This window comes from Pelodiscus sinensis, chromosome 7 (genome assembly GCF_052426305.1).
Source record: "Pelodiscus sinensis isolate ZL-2025 chromosome 7, ASM5242630v1, whole genome shotgun sequence".
NCBI classification, from domain to species: domain Eukaryota; kingdom Metazoa; phylum Chordata; order Testudines; family Trionychidae; genus Pelodiscus; species Pelodiscus sinensis.
Genome location: NC_143058.1, coordinates 20,584,853 through 20,604,190, shown reverse-complemented (window position 1 = coordinate 20,604,190; position 19,338 = coordinate 20,584,853). Strand labels below are relative to the sequence as shown.

Sequence of the window (19,338 nt, the reverse complement as noted above, 5' to 3'; positions counted from 1 at the left end):
AAAAATGGTTCACAAATAATACTTAATTCATGACAATATGTCATATGTTCTAAAAACTGCTCAAAAGAACAATAAAGATACCAAGACAGCACTGATAGCAAAAGGTAAAGAACCTCTATTTTCACAAAAACAGGAGTTTCAAATACCATTCTTCAATAAATCAGACTGAATTCTATTTTCAAATTTAAAAACTCTTTCTAGTTTTAAGTTCGAACTAGCGGAGCGCTTGTGTAGCGCCTATCAAAGTTAATTCAAACTAACGTCCGTTAGTTCGAATTAACTTTGTAGTGTAGACATACCCTTAGAAACTTTTGAAGGAAAGGTTTGAAGAAAAAAATATTTACAATCTGGTTAATCAGCTAGGCTGGGTGCAAGTAATTAAGGATTATAAATATAGGTTGGACCTCTATGGTCTGGACTTCCCTAATCCAGAAATATCTGTGCTCTGGCATCCCTGTGGGTGCTCCCAGGCTGAAGTACTCATGCATTCACGCCCCCTCCCTCAGCAATTCCTCTCCTACCCCGAGCTTCTGGAACACTACAAATAGCTCATTTGTGGTACTCAAGATCAGGTAGGGAGGGAGTAGAGCAGGGATGGTTCGGGGGGCACAGGAGGTCAGGGGGAAGAGGCAGGATGGCTGTGGAGCTCTGCTGGGCTGTACTCCTGGCTCCAGCCACAAGGCTCCACAGCTACCCTGCCAATTCCTCCGATCACAAGGACTCTTGCTTGGTCAATGACGTCCCCCCGGCTCCATAGATAGTGGCAGCAGAGGGGCTGACATTGATCTGGCCCAACAGATTTCTTGATTTGGGACTGGTCAAATCCAAAAGGTGCCAGATGAGAGAGGTGCACAGGAACAGGGATCCTGAAGGTAATATTATTAATATCATAATCACTGTTTTGATCACTATGTTCTGCATTGGGATATGCTAGTGCAGAGTCCTGTACCTGTTAGTAGAGTCACAGTGATGTCTCTCAGACTTCGCACATGGGTGCAGAGAGCACATGAGTTAAACGTCAAGGCTATGTCTACACTACAGGCTTCTTGCGCAAGAAATGTTTTGCGCACGAGTTCTTGTGCAAAGGGTCTTGCGTAAGAGCACATCCACACTGCCATGTGCTTTTGCACAAGAGATGTGCTTTTGCACAAGGATGGCGGCGTGGATGCTGTCTTGTGCAAGAAAGATCTGATGGCCATTTTAGCCATAGGGCTTTGTTGTGCAAGAAATCCCCGTTGCCCATCCACACTGCCTTCTTGAGCAAGAGGACTTATTCCTCGTAGGGAGAGGAATAGCTCTTGTGCAAGAAGCCCTCTGTTCTGAGACTTTACTGCCATGGTCCCCAATCCGGTGCCCGCGGGCGCCATGGCGCCCGCCGGGCTCTTTACACGCGCCCGCGGAGCAATCTGGGCTGGCCCTGCCCTTGGGCGTGCGGCAGGTGCCAGCCCTGGGCGCATGGCCGGTCCCGGCCCCGGGTGTGCCGCGCTTGCCGGTGCCGACCCTGACCCCCGCCCCCGGGTGCGCCGCGCCACGCGTGCCCTTGCCGGCTCCGGCCCCGGCCCCGCCCCCGGGTGCGCGGCGCTTACGGGGGGGGGCGCCAGCCCCGGGCGCGCAGCGCTTACCGGGGGGCGCCGGCCCCGGGCGCGTGGCTATGGGGAGGGGCCCGGCCCCGTGGCTATGGGAGGGGCCCTGCCCCCGGGCATGCGGCTGGGGGGGGCCACCCCCAGGCGGGCAAGTGTCCCCGCCCCCTGGCGCCCGGCGGGCGAAAGGCCACGCCCCCTGGTGCCCGACAACCTGAAAAGGTTGGGGACCACTGCTTTACTGTAAATTTACTTGCGCAAGAATGTGTGTGCAGTGTAGAAATCCCGGGCTTCATTTGCAACTTTGGTTGCCTGATTTGCCTACCTAGCTCAAATTGATGAGCTAGTGTAGCCATACCCTGAGAGACAAAGGAGGGGAAAAGCAAACATTCCTTTGTCCTAGTTTGAAATTCATACCTACATTCCTATTGGCAGAATGTACCTGGTTAGGTAAGGTTAACCCCTTAGTCCCCAGACTGCTGGCTAATCCTCATGATCATGACAAAGAGTTTGAGTTTGTTCTCATAAAATAAATTAAGGAAATCATTCAGTGTTGATTGGAGGTGACACGGTTGAAAGGGTTGAGCCAGAAGATGAGTTCAGTAGCTTTTCAGTTTGACTAGAGATAAGAGGGGAGGATCAGGCAGGAGTTGGTTACTATGATTAAAGTGAGTGATGCCTACGGCATGGGAAGAGATTTGGATAGTGTAGGAAGAGGGGAAGAAATAAGATATGATATAATGAGAGCTTTGCTATGAAATACTGCTCTGTGAGAAATATTAGAGTCCTCATACTCTGAAACATCTGCAGCTAGAATGGAGAAAACAAGAGGAAATATACCAAGAGGAAAACTGTTTTAGAAGGGGAAGGATGAGACCTAACAACTCTTTCATTGCTAACATATATGAATCTATATTTTTCATACAAAATAATTAATGAGATGCATCAGTAACTTATAAAGTTTCTTCACTTCTGACCAATTGTAAGCCATTAAATAGATGTCATACCTGAATGTGTTTTCAAAGAGCATTTTTTCTCTCCTAGAGTTCTACTATAATAACTATTCTGCTGTTTTAAAATAATAATTATTTTCTTTGATTAAAGATTAAGTTCCTTTTTTTAAATTAGTCAAGTGATTATCTCTTGATAAGCTAGTCCTAGTTGGTTCATGCTCATGTTTCTTGTAGAGGAATAGAATTGTCACTTGCATCTACACTGTAATTTGTATTATATTGGTAGTGACAAACATTGGTTTCTCTCCACATAATTGGCAACTGTTGGCTATAATGCTGAAAAGCGAGGAGGGAAGAAAAGGGATGCAACCAAAAGACTTCAGATTCAGCATCTGAAAACAAGATATGGGTTAGTAAAGGACTTATGAGAGTTGAATGCCTAACTCTAGTACATGCTTTTAAAAACCCTGTAGTTACATATCCCATGTAGCTGAAACATTTAGCCAACAATAATGGAGGCAGAGCTGGTTTAATTGAAAACTTGACAAGGTCTCTGCCTATGCTACTTATTCCCAGATGTCCAATCCTGCTTTCAGTAAAACCCATCATAATTTTTGTCATAACTTTAATGGTAATAGGCTCAGGCTCTAAATTAACATCAGAGGTTAAAGTCAGTAACACTTTCACTTGCAGAAGAATGTCAGACTCAGCTGCAAGGAGTTACTGTAGCTACATAACTTTTCTATACCAATTTAACTTTACTGGTAGGAGTGCCTTCCAGTTCCTATCTCCATAGGACATGCATGGTGTGGAACTGAAGTCAGAGTTTACTCTATACAAACTACCAAAATATAAAAATATAAGAGAAACAACCCATTTCAAAACCATACAGTATGAGCATATGCTCCAAAAGCACAGTCACTTCATAAGACATCATCTTAATTACAATAGAGCAAGTTGTGATAAATATAACTACAGTAAAACTCCAGTTGTCCAGCATCTAATGGTCCGGCACTCCTGATGGTCCAGCACCATCTGGAACCCGGAAGTGCTCCGGGCAGCCGGACAATTGAAGCTGCTTTGCCCCCGGCTTCCCTGATTCAGATGCTGCTGAAACTGACCAGCGGCTGACTTGGGGAAGTCTGGGGTAGAGCAGCTGGGGTGCTGTTGGGTTGGTCCTGCAGTGCCCAGGGGCGCATCCCACCCCACCCCATCCCAGACCCCTCATAGCCCCCCTTCCGATAGTCCAGCATATTTGATAATCCGGCACCCCCTGGGTCCTAAAGGTGCTGTATTATCGGAAGTTTGCTGTACTGTATTTCCTGTAGGCTGCTCTGACTACTTGGCCTCACTATACACTAACACGAAAGGAAGCACAGGTTATAGTCAAGCACAGAGAATCCACCTTTGTTAACACAAAGAGGCTGCATTTGTATAACACAAGAAAAGTTTGCTGTGAAAGAGGACAGTAAAAGACAAGGAATACAATTATAAGGCTATAGAATGTTGGGTTGCCATGTATGAGTTTTACAGTGTTCCTAACATATATCCAACAGTTCCTAGACATTATAAGCCAGTTGTAAATTGTGGCATGATTCACAAATGAGTTTTCTACCCATATACCTAGGTTTCCATGTGGTTCTTACTACCTTTGTACTACATGGCTATTACACATTAGCCAATGCATGTAATTTATTGAAATGCTTATGGATTGCACTATCCATGGCTAGCAACATTATGTTTAGCTAAGACATGCAACTCTTAAACTACAGCACATGCCAATGTAATAAGTGGTTTTGACAAGTTTTAACTTTTTATGAACCATTCATCATAATCTTCATGAAGTTATAAATGTCCTGTACAATAACAGAACCAGTCCTTCATAAAGTAAATTTATTCACCTATGCTGTTCATATGGAGCTTTCTGAATTCTGTAATTATCTAGAAGATACTGATAGGTTCATTCATCCTATACAGATTTAAATAGATATTTCTTCCTCACTGATTTCTAGGCAAAAATTAAAATAAAGCAAGAAATTTGGACTGCATTGCACAGTTATAGAATCATAGAATACTGGAACGAAAAGGGAAGCAGCCTTAGGAAATATATTTTGGAATAATAATTTTATGTGGTGCTTTATACAAACATTAATTATTTAAATACCCATAGCATCACTTTAGGGATTATTTTCCTCCTTTAACAGGTGGGAAAACAGTGAGAGCAAAACTTCTAAATTATTTATATATTTCATTGATTGCAATAGGGTGGCATGTGTGTAAACAAGGTCAGAGTTTGGCACAGACAGGTTAAGTGATTTGCTCCAAGCATAGATATTTAGTGGCAGACCTAAGATCAGAAATCCAGTGTTTCTAATTCTATTACTTAAACTGCAGAAGTTTGCACTCATTTCTCTATTGGTACAGCACCAACAGAAGTAGTGTAAATTTTCCTCATAGTGCCCCCTGTCTAGAATATTTCCCCTCCTGGACTAGCTCAATTCCTAGTTTTGGAAATATACTTCCAAGTCTGTTTAGTTTTTTACTCTAGTTGCTGTGCTGAGTATTGAAGCCTCTGAAAGGACTACTGATAATGGAATCAGTTGTGATGAAAACTGTAGTAATGTGTGCAGTTGTCTCTCAGCGCCTCTGTAGGGAAAGCATTTCCAGTCACCACCAATTCACACCTGTCATCTAAAATTAAAGCTCCTGCCAAGTCTTCAAACCAAGCATATTGCTTGGTCCCACTTTTAAAATTAGTTAGCTTATATACTGACTGATACAGTATTTAAGCACTATAGAGTAAAGGGACTAATACCTTAGGCTACGTCTAGACTGCAAGTCTCTTTCGAAAAAGAGCGTCTAGACTGCAAGCAGTACTTTCAAAAAAGCAAGCCGCTTTTTCGAAAGAGAGCACCCAGGCACTCTGGATGCTCTCCTTCGAAAAAGCCCTGTTTGCATTCAAGAACGCCTTTTTTCGAAAGAGCACTTTTGAAAAAAGGCGTTCTTCCTCGTGAAATGAGGTTTCCCGCTATCGAAAGAAAAGCTGCATTCTTTCGATTTAATTTTGAAAGAACACGGCTGTAGTCTAGACGCAGGTGAAGTTTTTTCGAAAAAAGGCTACTTTTTTCGAAAAAACCCTCGAGTCTGGACACAGCCTTAGGGTACGTCTACATTACAGCACTATTTCCAATTAATTTAATCCGAATTAGTTAATTTGAACTAAGCTAATTTGAACTAGTGCATCTAGACCTAAAAACTAATTTGAATGAGCGTTTTGCTAATTCGAAATAGCATGTCCACACTGAGTGGACCCTGAACTGAAGTTAAGGCTGGCCGGAAGCAGTGCCAGCAGGGCATCAGGTTAGGACTTAGAGTGTGGAGCTGCTGTCTCAGGCTAGCCGAGGGCTGTTCTTAAAGGGACCCGACCCCCAGCCTGGACAGACAGTTCTCAGGGTTCCCTGCTTGCTTGTCTAACTCGATGAGGTACAGCAAAGCAGTCCTGTCTTGGAGTGCCCTGAGTGCCCACACTCGGCACATCACAGCACTCGGTCATCAGCCCGGCTGCACTTGCCGCAGGCTGCCATCCAGGAGGGTCAATCGGGGGGCTGTCAGGATCCAGAAGACCCTACAGGAGAGCTTCCACCCCAAGGAGCCTGCAGAGCCACCCCAGTCCTCCCCATCGGGGGCTTGTGCCCCATTCCTCCCTCACCTCCTTCCACTTACCCCTCCCTAACCCCCCTTCCTGATGTAAAAAATAAAGGACACGTGTTCAAAAATAGAAACTCTCTTTATTTAACAAAACTGGGGATGGTGGAGGGGATTAACCTCTGGGGAGACTGGGAAAAGGAGGTTGGAGAGGGGAAGAGAGAGGGTGGGAGAGGGGAGGGGGAAACCTGGGAGGAGGGAGCTGGCAGGGGGAAGCCAGGGGAAGAAGGAGGAGGGGAAGTATAAAACTATTGTACGCTCACATCTTCAGTACTGTGTACAGATGTGGTCTCCTCTCCCCAGAAAAGATATTTCGGCCATGGAAAGGGTTCCGAAAAGGGCAACTAAAATGATCAGGGGTTTGGAACAGGTCCCATATGAGGAGAGGCTAAAGTAACTGGTACTTTTCAGTTTGGAAAAGAGGACACTGAGGGGGGATATGATAGAGGATATAAAATCATGACTAGTGTGGAGAGGGTGCATAAAGAAAAGTTCTTCATTAGTTCCCATAATAGAAGGACTAGAGGACACCAAATGAAATGAATGGGTAGCAGGCTTCAAACTAATAACAGAAAGTTCTTCTTCACAAAGCAAATAGTCAACCTGTGGAACTCCTTGCCACAGGAAGCTGTGAAGGCTAGAACTATAACAGAGTTTAAAGAGAAGTTAGATAAAGTCATGGATGTTGGGTCCATGGAGTGCTATTAGCCAGGGGGTAGGAGTGGTGTCCCTGGCCTCTGTTTGTGGAAGGCTGGAGATGGATGTCACGAGACAAATGGCTTGGTCATTGTTTTTGGTCCATCCCCTCCAGGGTAGCTGGTGTTGGCCGCTGTCGGCAGACAGGCTACTGGGCTAGATGGACCTTTGGTCTGACCCAGTATGGCATTCTTATGTTCTAAGCTCAGGGCTCAGGGTTGGGGGTCTCACTGGACCACCTTGATTTTCATGCAAACCTGCTCCTGGGTTCGCATATGGCCTTTGGTAGCTAGGCTGGCAGCTATCCTGCCCTAGACAGCCACTTTCCTATGCCTAGTGTGGAGGTCGTGGACGTTGGAGGCCTCCCTCCAAACCTGGATGAGGTCCACAATCTCCGCACTAGACAAGGTGGGCGCCCGCCTCTTGCGGCCCCAGGCAGGCTCCTGGGAGCCGCCAGACTGATTCCGGGAAGAGGCGGAGGGCTGGGTAGCAGCGGGTGGCTGGCTCATGCCGTGCCAGGTGCAGGGTCTGCTGACTGGGTGCTGGCAGGCTTGCACCCAGCACGGGCAGCGTAGCCAGACTGTGCCCCTTTAAGGGCTCCAGGGCTGGGAGGAGAGCAGAAGAGTTTCCCTGGTTGTGCCCAGAGTGGCCACCAGGGAAAGCTGGGGAGGTCTAGCCTCCCACTAGTTCGAATTAAGTGGCTACACAGCCCTTAATTCGAACTACTTAATTTGAACTAGGCGTTAGTCCTCGTAGAATGAGGTTTACCTAGTTCGAATTAAGTGCTCCGCTAGTTCGAATTAAGTTCGAACTAGCGGTTTGCATGTGTAGTGCCTATTAAAGTTAATTCGAACTAACCTCTGTTAGTTCGAATTAACTTTGTAGTGTAGACATACCCTTACTTGTTACATATATAGTGTCATACATTGCTATTGATCCATATGGCAAGTAACCCTCCCTCATTCCCCCCCAGCCTAAACATCTGCTCTCACTAAATAGATATGTAACCTTGTATAATTCACTAATTCCAGACTCTTTACTGCAAATGCCAACAGCTGAGAAACAAGGAGGCCACTCAGATCTGATATGGGAGCTTTGACTGTTATCAATTCGATAGCAGAAAGCTAACAAAACAAAGTTGAGATAATTATTCCATGGAATTGCAGCACAACTTGCATATTAACTCATTTTAAGAATGCTTTGATAAATTCCATTGAAGTCAATTAATTACATTTCCAAGTCAGATGAATACACAGTCAGGTACTGCTTATTATTTGATCACTGAATATTTAACAGAGATGGCAGAGTTTCAGTTTCTGGATTGTTTAGCTGGTTCTTTGAGCAATCAAATGATGTCTGAACACATTATTATAACTGGAACTAATATGAAATCTCTAAAGCCAAATGTAAGTCAATCTAATTTCCTAATGATTTTTCAAAACATGGAAGCTTCAGACTGTTTATAATTTGAACTGAATTAAAGCCTCTGTGTTGAAGCTACATGGATGTTACTTAGTTACAAAGAAGAAAATTTTGAGCCAAGTCTCCAACCATTGAAAGAACCATGTTGGATTTACTCTTTATTGCTACAGAATGTTGGGAAAATAGGGAAGCTTAGAATAAGTAACCTTCAGCTTACCAAGTCAGCAAAGAAAGGAATGGAATCACAGAAAGAAACATTCAGGTATTAGATTTCAGAAAGGCATATTTTGGGTCATTTAAAATGGTAGCGTACAATGGAAGGAAGTCTTAAAATCCATCACTGAGCAGAATGTGGAAAATCCTAAGAGGCACTATAATCAACGTACAAGAAGCTGCAGTTCAACTGGGGAGGAAAAAAAAGAATGCAAGATGCAGCCGCAGAAAAAACAAAAATAAAACATAATAAATGTGCAGTCCTCTAATTTAAATGTGTTGTAGTAGAAGGAAAGTACCTGAAGCATGGGCCTGATGTAAGGCCTGAGACCTGAACCAGAGTTTTACCATGAGGCCCTGCCAAAAGCAGATGTTTGCTTGTAAGTCAGGGTCCAGGACACGGACTTGGTATCTGCTTCCCTAGCACTGGCAAAACTCATAGAACATGTGATGGACCGCCCCGTGGGGGCCCCCGCACCCCCCGCACCCATGGTTTATGAAATGGACTCATAGACATGAATATACATGACTCAAAGCTGGTTTGAGCAAATTATTTCATGTAACCCATCGATCTTTATGTCACGATCTACTGGTTCTGTTTATCTAACTCTGTTGTATGTATCATTTGTATGTGTAAAATTAGACACAGGGAGTGGGGAATAATTTCTGAGTTTCCAGTGTGTGAATGGGAGACATGGAGGGTGTTACCTGCAACTTCTAGATGAGCCATTGTTAATCTTTTGTCCTGAAGTCTGAGCAGTGGTTGGTAGGGAGTGACCTCAACTCCTTAACAAAAGGAATAGGAAAGCAGATGCCTAGGTCTTTTTGGCTGGGCTGCACCTGAAGGAAGGAGCCAGGGACCCTCGAGGGGAGAGAGGGGTCTGGGGTTTCACAAATTATTCCCCACTCCCTGTGTCTAATTTTACACATACAAATGATACATACAACAGAGTAAGTTAAACAGAACCAGCACATCATGACATGAAGATCGATGGGTTACATGAAATAATTCGCTCAAGCCACCTTTGAGTTATGTCCATGAATGCAGTTCATAAACCATGGGGGGGGGGGGGAGGGAGTTCCATTACAGAACATATAAACACATTTCAGCAGGACTGTACAAGGACACCCCAGTCTAGTACATGATGAAATGGTTTGATAAAAAACATCAGGAATAAAAGAACAATGACAGGTGTTGAGGAGGAATATTTCATCTGGAATATCAGGGGGAAAGTACAAGAGGAGGTAACAAATATGTACAATAATACATAGTGGCTACATCTAGACTGGCCCCTTCTTCAGAAGAGGCATGCTAATTTCGAACTTTGGAATAGGGAAATCCGCGGGGGATTTAAATATCCCCCGCGGGATTTAAATAAACATGGCCGCCGCTTTTTTTCTGGCTTGGGGAAAAGCTGGAAAAGAGCATCCAGACTGGCGCGATCCTCTGGAATAAAGCCCTTTTCCGGAGGATCTCTTATTCCTACTTGCAAGGAATGTTTGAGTGTTTGTAGGGTTGCTCCGCGTCTCCCTGGTCTGCTGAAGGGGGGGAGGGGGGCGGCGCAGTTGCTCTGCCCCCGGCTTCCTGGAATCAGCCGCTGATCAGTTTCAGCAGCAGCTGACTTGGGGACGCCTGGGGTTCTTAAGTTGAATCTGTATGTAAGTCAGAACTGGCATCCAGATTCAGCCGCTGTTGAAACTGATCAGTTTCAACAGCGGCTGAATCTGGATGCCAGTTCCGACTTACATACAGATTCAACTTAAGAACAAACCTACAGTCCCTATCTTGTACGTAACCCGGGGACTGCCTGTATTCCAGAAATGTGTAAAAAGCATAGTGATTTGCTATTCACTCTTGATAGAGACCTGTTCACTCATTATTGTCCAAACATTTTGGACTGCTGCTATACAAAATGGTGCTGCTATAAAAAAATGTTAGATCCTAAATTTGTATGTCAGCTAGTGCTGTTAATAATTTGCATCCCATATAGCCACTTTCTTCAAAGGAGACCAGTGCATTTTACAATCACCATTTAATTAAACTCCAAGCAACTTGCGAAGGTATTTATTATTATACCCATTTTAGAAATGATTAAATTGAAATACAAAGAGGTTAACTGATTTTCCCAAGATCAAAGTACATCAATGCACAGAAATGAGAGTTGAGGCATCCAGATTCCCAGTTCTCTACTCAAATCATCACAATCCTTATCTTCCTATAGAATGTGCCTTCGCTGAAGCATAGGGTTCATCCGGGAGACAGACCAAGATATTCCATTTCTACTCAGGAGCTTGATCTCCTCAAAGTCTCCAAAGTGGTCTTATAGCTCTGTCTTGACTGGTGAGGCCTGGAGTACTTTCTGCATGGCACAAAGGGTTTTGAACTCCCACTGGGACAATTTCATTTGACTCTGGGGCAAGTGACAAATTCTGAACTCTCATTTCAGCTCTCTCTCAGTGTGAAACTTTGGAAGATGAGGACATTTAGCATCTCATAAGTTGATCCTGCATCACCTAAAATGCCTGTCATTTTGCTAAATGACATGTAATGGTCGGATATGCAAATGCGCCCAGTTGGCCTAGCTCTGTTCTCCCTCAGGTTCTCACGGACTTGTGCGGCAGCTGCGTTAGTTCAATAGTGAACAATTCTGAAAATTTTTACACAAGGAGACTAATATCCTCTTTGCTGTTAAGAAAGAGAGCTGTTTAATTATCTGTGTTACTCAAAACAGCACAGGACTTTAATGTCCTGGTGGCTCGCAAAACTCTTGATGAAAATGTTTACCTTCATTTCACAATTTACTTCAAGTATTCAGAGTCCTCTATACACAGATTTCAGTCTGAGTGAAGTCCTCAGAATATACGTCCTACTTGAATAAGAGATCCTCCGGAAAAGGGCTTTATTCCGGAGGATCGCGCCAGTCTAGACGCTTTTTTTCCGGCTTTTCCCCAAGCCGGAAAAAAAGCGGTGGACATGTTTATTTAAATCTGCGGGGGATATTTAAATCCCCCGCGGATTTCCCTATGCTGACTTACCTGATTTGCATCCCTTTTCCGGAATTTGTGGCCAGTCTAGACGTAGCCCAGTAGTATATAAAGAGAGCATAAAGTGACTCAATAAGAGGAAACTGAAAAGCAAGCATGAAAACATTCCCTTAAGAGATACTGTAAAACCCATTTACCTGTGGACACTGGCTCCATTGTCCCCAGTCAGACATCACACACTCATTAGGACAGTAAAGATTACATGTTTGGGTTTCCTTGGGGATTTCAGACTGATCACACAGTGTAATGGGTACAGACTCATCTTCACCACCTTCAGAAGTATTTACACATCTACAGGGAGAAAATTAGTAATCTATTACATCTAGTAGATAATATCTTATTGAATAGAAGAACAAAGATGCTTATTAACAGATCTGTATGATTCCAAATGAGCCATTATATAAACATCATACGTCAGTACACTAAAGCTGATCAAACTATTTGTTACAAATAATATTAATGGTGAATTTAGAGAATTGTTTTCAAACCTGTGCTAACTCAATGCATACTTCCTGTATGCATCTATTATTTGTAAATATTCAATAATTGAATACATTTAAACTAGGAGGAGAGAGAAAAATTGTCCTTGGCTTCTGAGGATAGGACAAGAAGCCATGGGCTTAAAATGCAGCAAGGGAGGTTTAGGCTGGACATTAGGAAAAACTTCCTAACCATGAGGATGGTTCAACACTGGAATAAGTTGCCTAGGGAGGTTGTGGAATCTCCATCTCTGGAGATATTTAAGAGCAGGTTAGTTAGACATCTATCGGGGATGGTCTAGACCAGTGGTCCCCAATGCGGTGCCTGCAGGCGCCATGGTGCCCGCCAGGGCATTTATGTGCGCCCGCCTAGCGCCACCCCTGGGACCATGGCGCATGTGCGGCCCCCCCTTGGGTACGCGGTGCATGCACAGCCCCACCCCCAGGCGGCCCGGCAGCCCCGCACGGCGCCCACCACCCAAAAAGGTTGGGGACCACTGGTCTAGACAGTACTGGGTCCTGCCATGAGGGCAGAGGACTGGACTCGATGAACTCTCGAGGTCCCTTCCAGTTCTAGTGTTCTATGATATGCAAGCTTTTACATTTTGATTTCTTCTTGTGTGGTTATAATGTGAATATGAATACATATTTGGTCACCTATGTCACCTGATATTGTTTCTGCTCACTTACTGTAAGACAGTGTTTTAAAGAAGAGACTACCAAAAATAAACACAGTTCCAGAAAAATTTTTTAGAGGAATAATCACTAATAATCTATACTATTATAAAAGGAGAGGTGTCTGTCATGCTGTCTGTCGCAAAGAACATTTGAGAATACACTGGAAGACTTGAGAAATCTGGATCTTTTGGTAGCCTAATGGATAAGGTGTCATCTGGGTAGCTGCCTCCAGCTTCCCCAAGGATAGAGCTGACACCATCTGAGGGTAGGGAGGTGGGTTACCAGGACTGGATCTGGCAGTGGTGAGCAGCTGGGTCTGTGTGAGCAAAGGGAGCTACCCCAGCTCAGGCATGTGCAGAGCATCCCTGGGCCTGCCCTACTGGAGGAGGGTGGGAGGATGCTGATGCGCGCGAGAGAGAGAATGCTGGTACAGGGTGGGCTCACAATCCCATTGGCAGAGTGGAAGCATGGTATGCCTCACCTGCAGGACAACACCTGGTTCCCTGCCCTCCCAGCCAGGCAAGCTCCTCCTAGCATCCCTCTCCCTAGTTCCTGTTACCTCCCAGAAACCTCCTCTCCCCCCGCCCCAGGGCAGTTCCCTGTCCCCCAGCCACACTTTCCTCTGCAGCTGGCTCAAGTTTGCACAAGCCATGAGGGACAGAAGAGCATCCCCCCCGCAGGCTGATCCCACTGGGGCAGGGCTCTGAACCCCAACCCCAGTGTTTGTAACAGGGTTTATTTATTGTAACAGTCGCTCCCAGACACTGCTCCAAAGAGGGAATGAGTTAGCAGCCCAAAGGCCGAGTATAGAATGGAGGCCACTCCTCACCAGGAGCGCAAGGAGTCTGGCCAGCTGGCAGGTCTGGGTAGGCAGGCCAGGATCCAGCCTGCCAGCACCTGGATGATGGACACCAGCGGCCCCATAGTGCTCTCTGGCAGGCACGAGTGCATGGCAGGCGCGGATAGCGTGATGTGGGGGTGGAGCACCAGGGACACAGTGAAGGCAGCAGCAGGTCCTTCAGAGGCAAGATGGAGTCCAGGTCTGTTTTTGTCCCCCATGGTAGGCCAACCTGAGTTTTTGTCTACCATCACAGGACGGCTAATGCTAGTCTTCATAGAAAATGGGAGATAAGGAAGTATTTTCCTGAAAAACTAGTGGTTATGTAAATACTTGCAAGTTAATATTACTCCATAAATCACAGTGAATTTAATGTGATGGTTTTATCTAAAAAAAAATTAGTGAATCTATTTTTTCCTTTTTGTTTTGTTGTTTAGCCAGTTCCACTAAGGAAGCATTTCAATTTAGGCATTGTATGACTCCAAAGCAGTCATGATCATAACATTGGTTGGGTGCTTGACTGGCTGATTCTTGTTCACATGCTCATGATCTAACTAATATGTGGGAACAGAAAGGATTTTTCCCCAAAACAATTTGGCAGTGACTTTGATGAATTTTGATTTCCTCTGCAGCATGTGGATTCGTGACACTTGCCAGGATTACCTGGGTATCTCTCACCTCATCATTTTTCAGCCATTGCAAAGGACTCAGGTACTGATGAACCTTGGTCCTTCTTATTCTGTCCATGGCTCATAAAAGCCCAGTCTCCTGTGGGTTGTAATACTTTGGTCTCCTTTCAATTGGGTTAGTGAGCAGCTTCTAGGTGGCATTGGTGACCCATGTTGTGCAGGTGATCAGACTAGATCTAGTATTCCCTTCTGATATTACTCTAGGACAATGAATAAAATTGCATCCCAGAGTGATTTTTGTCAATGCTCATTTCTTTTCTATCTGAGAGATGTTCGATGTTCACTTTTGTAAGTCCAGTTATTTTTGCCTTATGGAGGAAAAAAGTTTTAGCTTCTTTATATTTAAAATAATTATGCCTTTCCTTTCACGCACCTGATTTTTCTAGTTTGTATTCCTTCTCCACAGTGCAGGGAATTTTGTTCGCTGTTGATTTTGCATGGAGACCATGGTTCAACTACCCAGGAATACTGATTGCATTCAGTGTAACATGGGACTGCCTCATACACCTGCCAGGAAAAAGAATCAAAATTATTCATTTGAACCACTGAGTATCGCCATAGAAATGCCTTAGGAAAACAACAATAAAAAGGACACTACTGAAAAATACCCTGGATTATGTTTGTTATGCTAAAAAGTAGAGAATCGTTTAAATTCATTGATTCATTATTGACTTGCTGAATGATGTGCAAAATATGTAATGAATTATAGGGCTGTAGCATCTGTAGAAAAAAGAATAAAGAGCTATTTTCTAAAGCCTGAACAAGAGTTCCATTATAATATCATTTGCTCAGACTCCTCACAAAACATCTGTCAGGTGTCCCTTCCCACAATTATATAGTGTATCATATCATTAGAAGTCCTTTAAGACTAACTGAAATATAGGAAGCATTTAGTGTGTCCTTATAAATAGTTCACTGAATAGAAATGGCATTTTATGCATTCTAAGCATTCTTTAAACATAAAACTTGTAAATAAGTTTTTCCCCAACAACCACTTAACTTCCATACATCTCTTAGGCAAACACTATTGTGTATTCATGTGAACTCTGTTTTCTTCACGTAAAGAATACATCTGAAAGCATGAAAAATGTTTAACACAGCCATTCAAGCAACCAGTAATACTGTACTGAGAAACACTATGTAAAAGAGTACTTTATTTTTAGATTAATAAATGTATTAACACAGTTTTCATGAAATACCTTAATGGGCAGCTCCCTGTACATTTATTTTATATGTATTTTGCTGAACTTGGCTAATAAATCCAGCCTGCCTGCATAATTAAAGTTGAATTTAAGACATAATGCTCTCCATTGCTCATTATGAAACATAATTCACCATATTGGAAAAAAATGACTGCATGTAAGATATTGCTCTCCAGCCCACCAAAATCTTTGCCTTTGCTGCTGGAGAACAGCTCTTTTCTGACAATTATAATGACTATAACTCCTACCTTCTCTTACAAAAGGAGAAACTTTTACCACACTATTGTTATAGTTCACAGTTTCATTAAAAATGACAGATGATGTCCATGCATGTTCTGGACTTAACAATAAGGAATATCTTTTTTGGGGGGTGGGAGACTAGAGATAAAGTACTGTGTAATAGAAAACAATATTGCTGCAGTGTCTGCATGTTGATTGCAAATCAAATGAAAAGAAGAATTATTTCTTGTTCCTAAGGTGCTCTTTAACAATGTCAGAAACTAATTTTAACAGTAGGCCCGTCTCCAGCTCTGTGTATACAATGTACAGGTTTAGCTGAAAGGGGGAAAATGGGGAGATAAACTGAAAAGTAAAAAAAATGTGAGGACAAAATGAAAGAAGACTGAGGAATGGAAGCAAGAATTGGTGAAAGAAAGGCATTAAGGAGTAAAAGAATCATATTTCATTCTGTGAAAGCTGAAGTAAAGGAGAATGGGGGGTCAGAAGCCAATTGCTGTTAGAACAACGAGGTGATAACTGCAACAAAGAAGTCAGCTTAGAAGGCAATGATAAGAGGGGAGAGATAAGAAGCATATCTATTTAAAAAAATAATGGAAATAAATAAAAATAGAAGGAAAAGCAACAAATCTCAGATTATTGAGCCTGTGGATCAACGATGACAGAATGTAACAAAAGCCCTATTTCAGGGACAATAAAAGTTTGTTCCTGTGTGGGGTGTATTCTTCCTGCAAATTTTTACAGCAGAGTCATATTTCAAGGTCTGTGTGCACAGAACAATGGGCCAAATTCAGTCATGCTAATATCCAGGGCTGAAAAATACACTTCTATGTAATAACTTACATACCAATACAGAGCCACCATCCCCCATAAATAATGACAAGTGGCATTACCTGGTACCCTCATCACAGTGTTTCTGGGGATGGGGGGAGAAAATTGTATGTTTCCAGCTTCCCCACCAGAGTGACTGAGGCTTGCACCAAGTTCAATAGCAGCTCACATTGCGCAGCAACCAGTGACTTAGGGCTCATCATGTCTTCACTATGAGCCACGGGCATTGATACATAAATCTGAGACTATGGATATATTTTAGAGAGTTTGTAAGTCTGTGTGCGAATCCATCCATCTGTGAGTCTGTTTGTTCAAATGCTCCTCCTAAATGGTAAGGACAACGTTTGATCATGCAAGAAAAGTGCTTGGAATGGGATTGTTTTCCATAACATGGAAGGGGAGGGGGCTGATTGGAGGGAGAGCCACATGCAGAATGACTACTGGGGGCAGCAAGCTCCAGGGACAGCTGTACTGCAGAATGAACACTGGGAGTCAACAGCACCAGCAGGAGAGTGTCCATGCCCCCTCCCAAAGAAGCTGGTGCCCAGGAACTACAGCTGTCCCCCTCCACCAAGAAACACCAGGAACCCAAGGTGAGCTACCACCTCCCACAAGGAAGCTACGTCTACACTACGAGTTTTCTCAGCAAAAATATGCTAATGAGGGACTCATTTGCATGAGTCGCAATCTCATTTACATATTTTCTGCCAATCCATTTTTGCCCTGGGGTTTTGGCACAGAAGCAAGCAGTGTAGATGTTTTCTTTTTGCACAAAAAACCCTTTTTCTGCAAGATCCTTATGCCCAAATAAAAGGAGGTTTACCGATCTTGTGGAAAAAGGGGAGTTTGTGCAAAAAGAAAATGCCCACACTGCTTGTTTTTGTGCAAAAACCCCAGTGCAAAAATGGATCGTCAGAAAATATTCAAATGAGATCACGACTCATGCAGATGAGTCCCTCATTAGCACATTTTTGCTGAGAAAACTCGTAGCATAGACATAGCAGAAGAGATCAGGACCAGGAACTGCTAGCCCTGAACCAGCTGCAGACCCCTCCTTTGAGCAACTGCGGGGTGAAGGGGAAGGGGCAGGCCAGGGTTGGCCCTCAGAACCCCACTGCCCTAGACCAATTGCACACCAAGAGGGGGCAGTTGGAGGCTGAGGTTAGCCCCCCCAAAACCAGCCCCTGGATGGAGCCACCAGCCAGGAAATGCAGCCTACAAGTATACATCAATATTTCTTTACATGTCTAGAAAGGAGAATGGATCTGGATTCTAGATTCTAAATTGTGTTCTGTACCCCTGGAAAAAGAACAGCCAGTAGTGGGGCAAGTGAGAAGAGGAACAATGGAGTCTTGATGTTCCCTTTGTGCCCTCTGAATTTTGGGCTGATATTCAGCCCATGACTCATGTTAATGGCAGCCTTCCCAAGTCAGTATACAGGCAGTGCAGCAGCTCAGTATCCCCACAGTGTAATACAAGGGCTTATGGAGAAAAGGAACATATGGCCACTTAAGTAGGCCTTAGTTTTCTCTTGAGGAGAATTCTTCCCTGGAGCCTTGCAGATCCCACAAGGCCCTTATGCACTGCTACCAGAGTGGGGGTTTGGAATAAGTCCCGGAAGTTGTACTTAGGGAGTGGGCAAAGAGAAAGAATGGTTTTCCTATTCTAATAAAGTTTCTTGTTCAGTATTAGAGAAAAGTGGGTGTGTATCATTACTTGTGTCATTTGGCATCCACTTAATGTCTGCTGGGATGCCACCAATGGGGTCATCACCTTTTAGCTCTGTAAGGATTTCTGCTGTGAACAAACCAAAGCACGTCCCATTTCCCCTGCAGACCTTAGCTAGCATCCAAACTTCTTCACACAACACTCCAGAGATTTAGCTCACTGTTAACGCTATCCTCAAGAGCGCTTTTTGCTGCAACCTTGGGTCATCAGTCCTCTTACTAGTCTCCACAATGGCTTCTTTGCCTAACTGACTATCCCTCAGAGGTAGGATGCAGCCACAGCCTTGTTTCTCTCTCTGATATCTCTGTTTCTAAGTGTTCCTCCACCTGCTGCCTAGCCTTCATCAGCATCAAAGGCTGATGTTGGCACACCCAAATCTGCACTTCTAGTGTTTAGAACTTTAGACATTAGGCTAAAGGCCATGGTTAGCCCAATCCGTCAAGAATCAGGCAAAAGTACACAGCCATATCATCAGGGGAAAGGATTCCCTTCTAAACGTGTTCCATCTCCCTTGTATGTTGTGCACCTGTCACAACAATGAGTTAGGAGAACTTCTGTGGATTTATGCACACTCCTAGTGTCTGCTATATGGGGCCCTGTAAATAGATGCAACATTGACCTCTGTGTGATTCTGAATAGGTCTACATTCATACATTTTTAATAGGATGGCAATTGCTGTTGGTAACTTTGATTCTAGGCCCACAAATGATGAAATGCACATTAGTAACAAGCCGTACTCCATGTCACAATGGAATAGCATCCTTTTCTAATTCCTCTCTCCTTGCTAGCAATGCTATATTTTAATCAATGCTGATTTTTTTCTTCTTTGCATCAGCAGGAAGGTCTCCAGTTCACATCTTCTGTTCATGGCTATATTGTTTAAGAAGAATGAAATCCTGATTCTGGGTTGCCCCGAGACCATGACTCAGCTTTATTACTCTGTTAATCTACTGGTCTTCACAGAGTTTGTTTAATTACATGTTCTCTGAACACTATAAAGCAGGTAATAGTCACTCTTTGACAACACCAGCCACACTCACTA

General features: G+C 43.8%; 1 protein-coding gene across 1 annotated transcript in view; it reads right to left on the bottom strand.

Moving 5' to 3' along the window:
- Positions 1-19,338, bottom strand: part of THSD7B (thrombospondin type 1 domain containing 7B) — a 623,878-nt gene that overhangs the window by 44,071 nt on the left and 560,469 nt on the right. Inside the window, exons 16-17 of the mRNA XM_075933305.2 lie at positions 14,672-14,805; positions 11,752-11,905 (exon numbers count right to left, since the gene is read on the bottom strand). Coding sequence (XP_075789420.2) covers positions 11,752-11,905; positions 14,672-14,805 — 288 coding nt within the window. The remainder of the gene's footprint in view (positions 1-11,751; positions 11,906-14,671; positions 14,806-19,338) is intronic.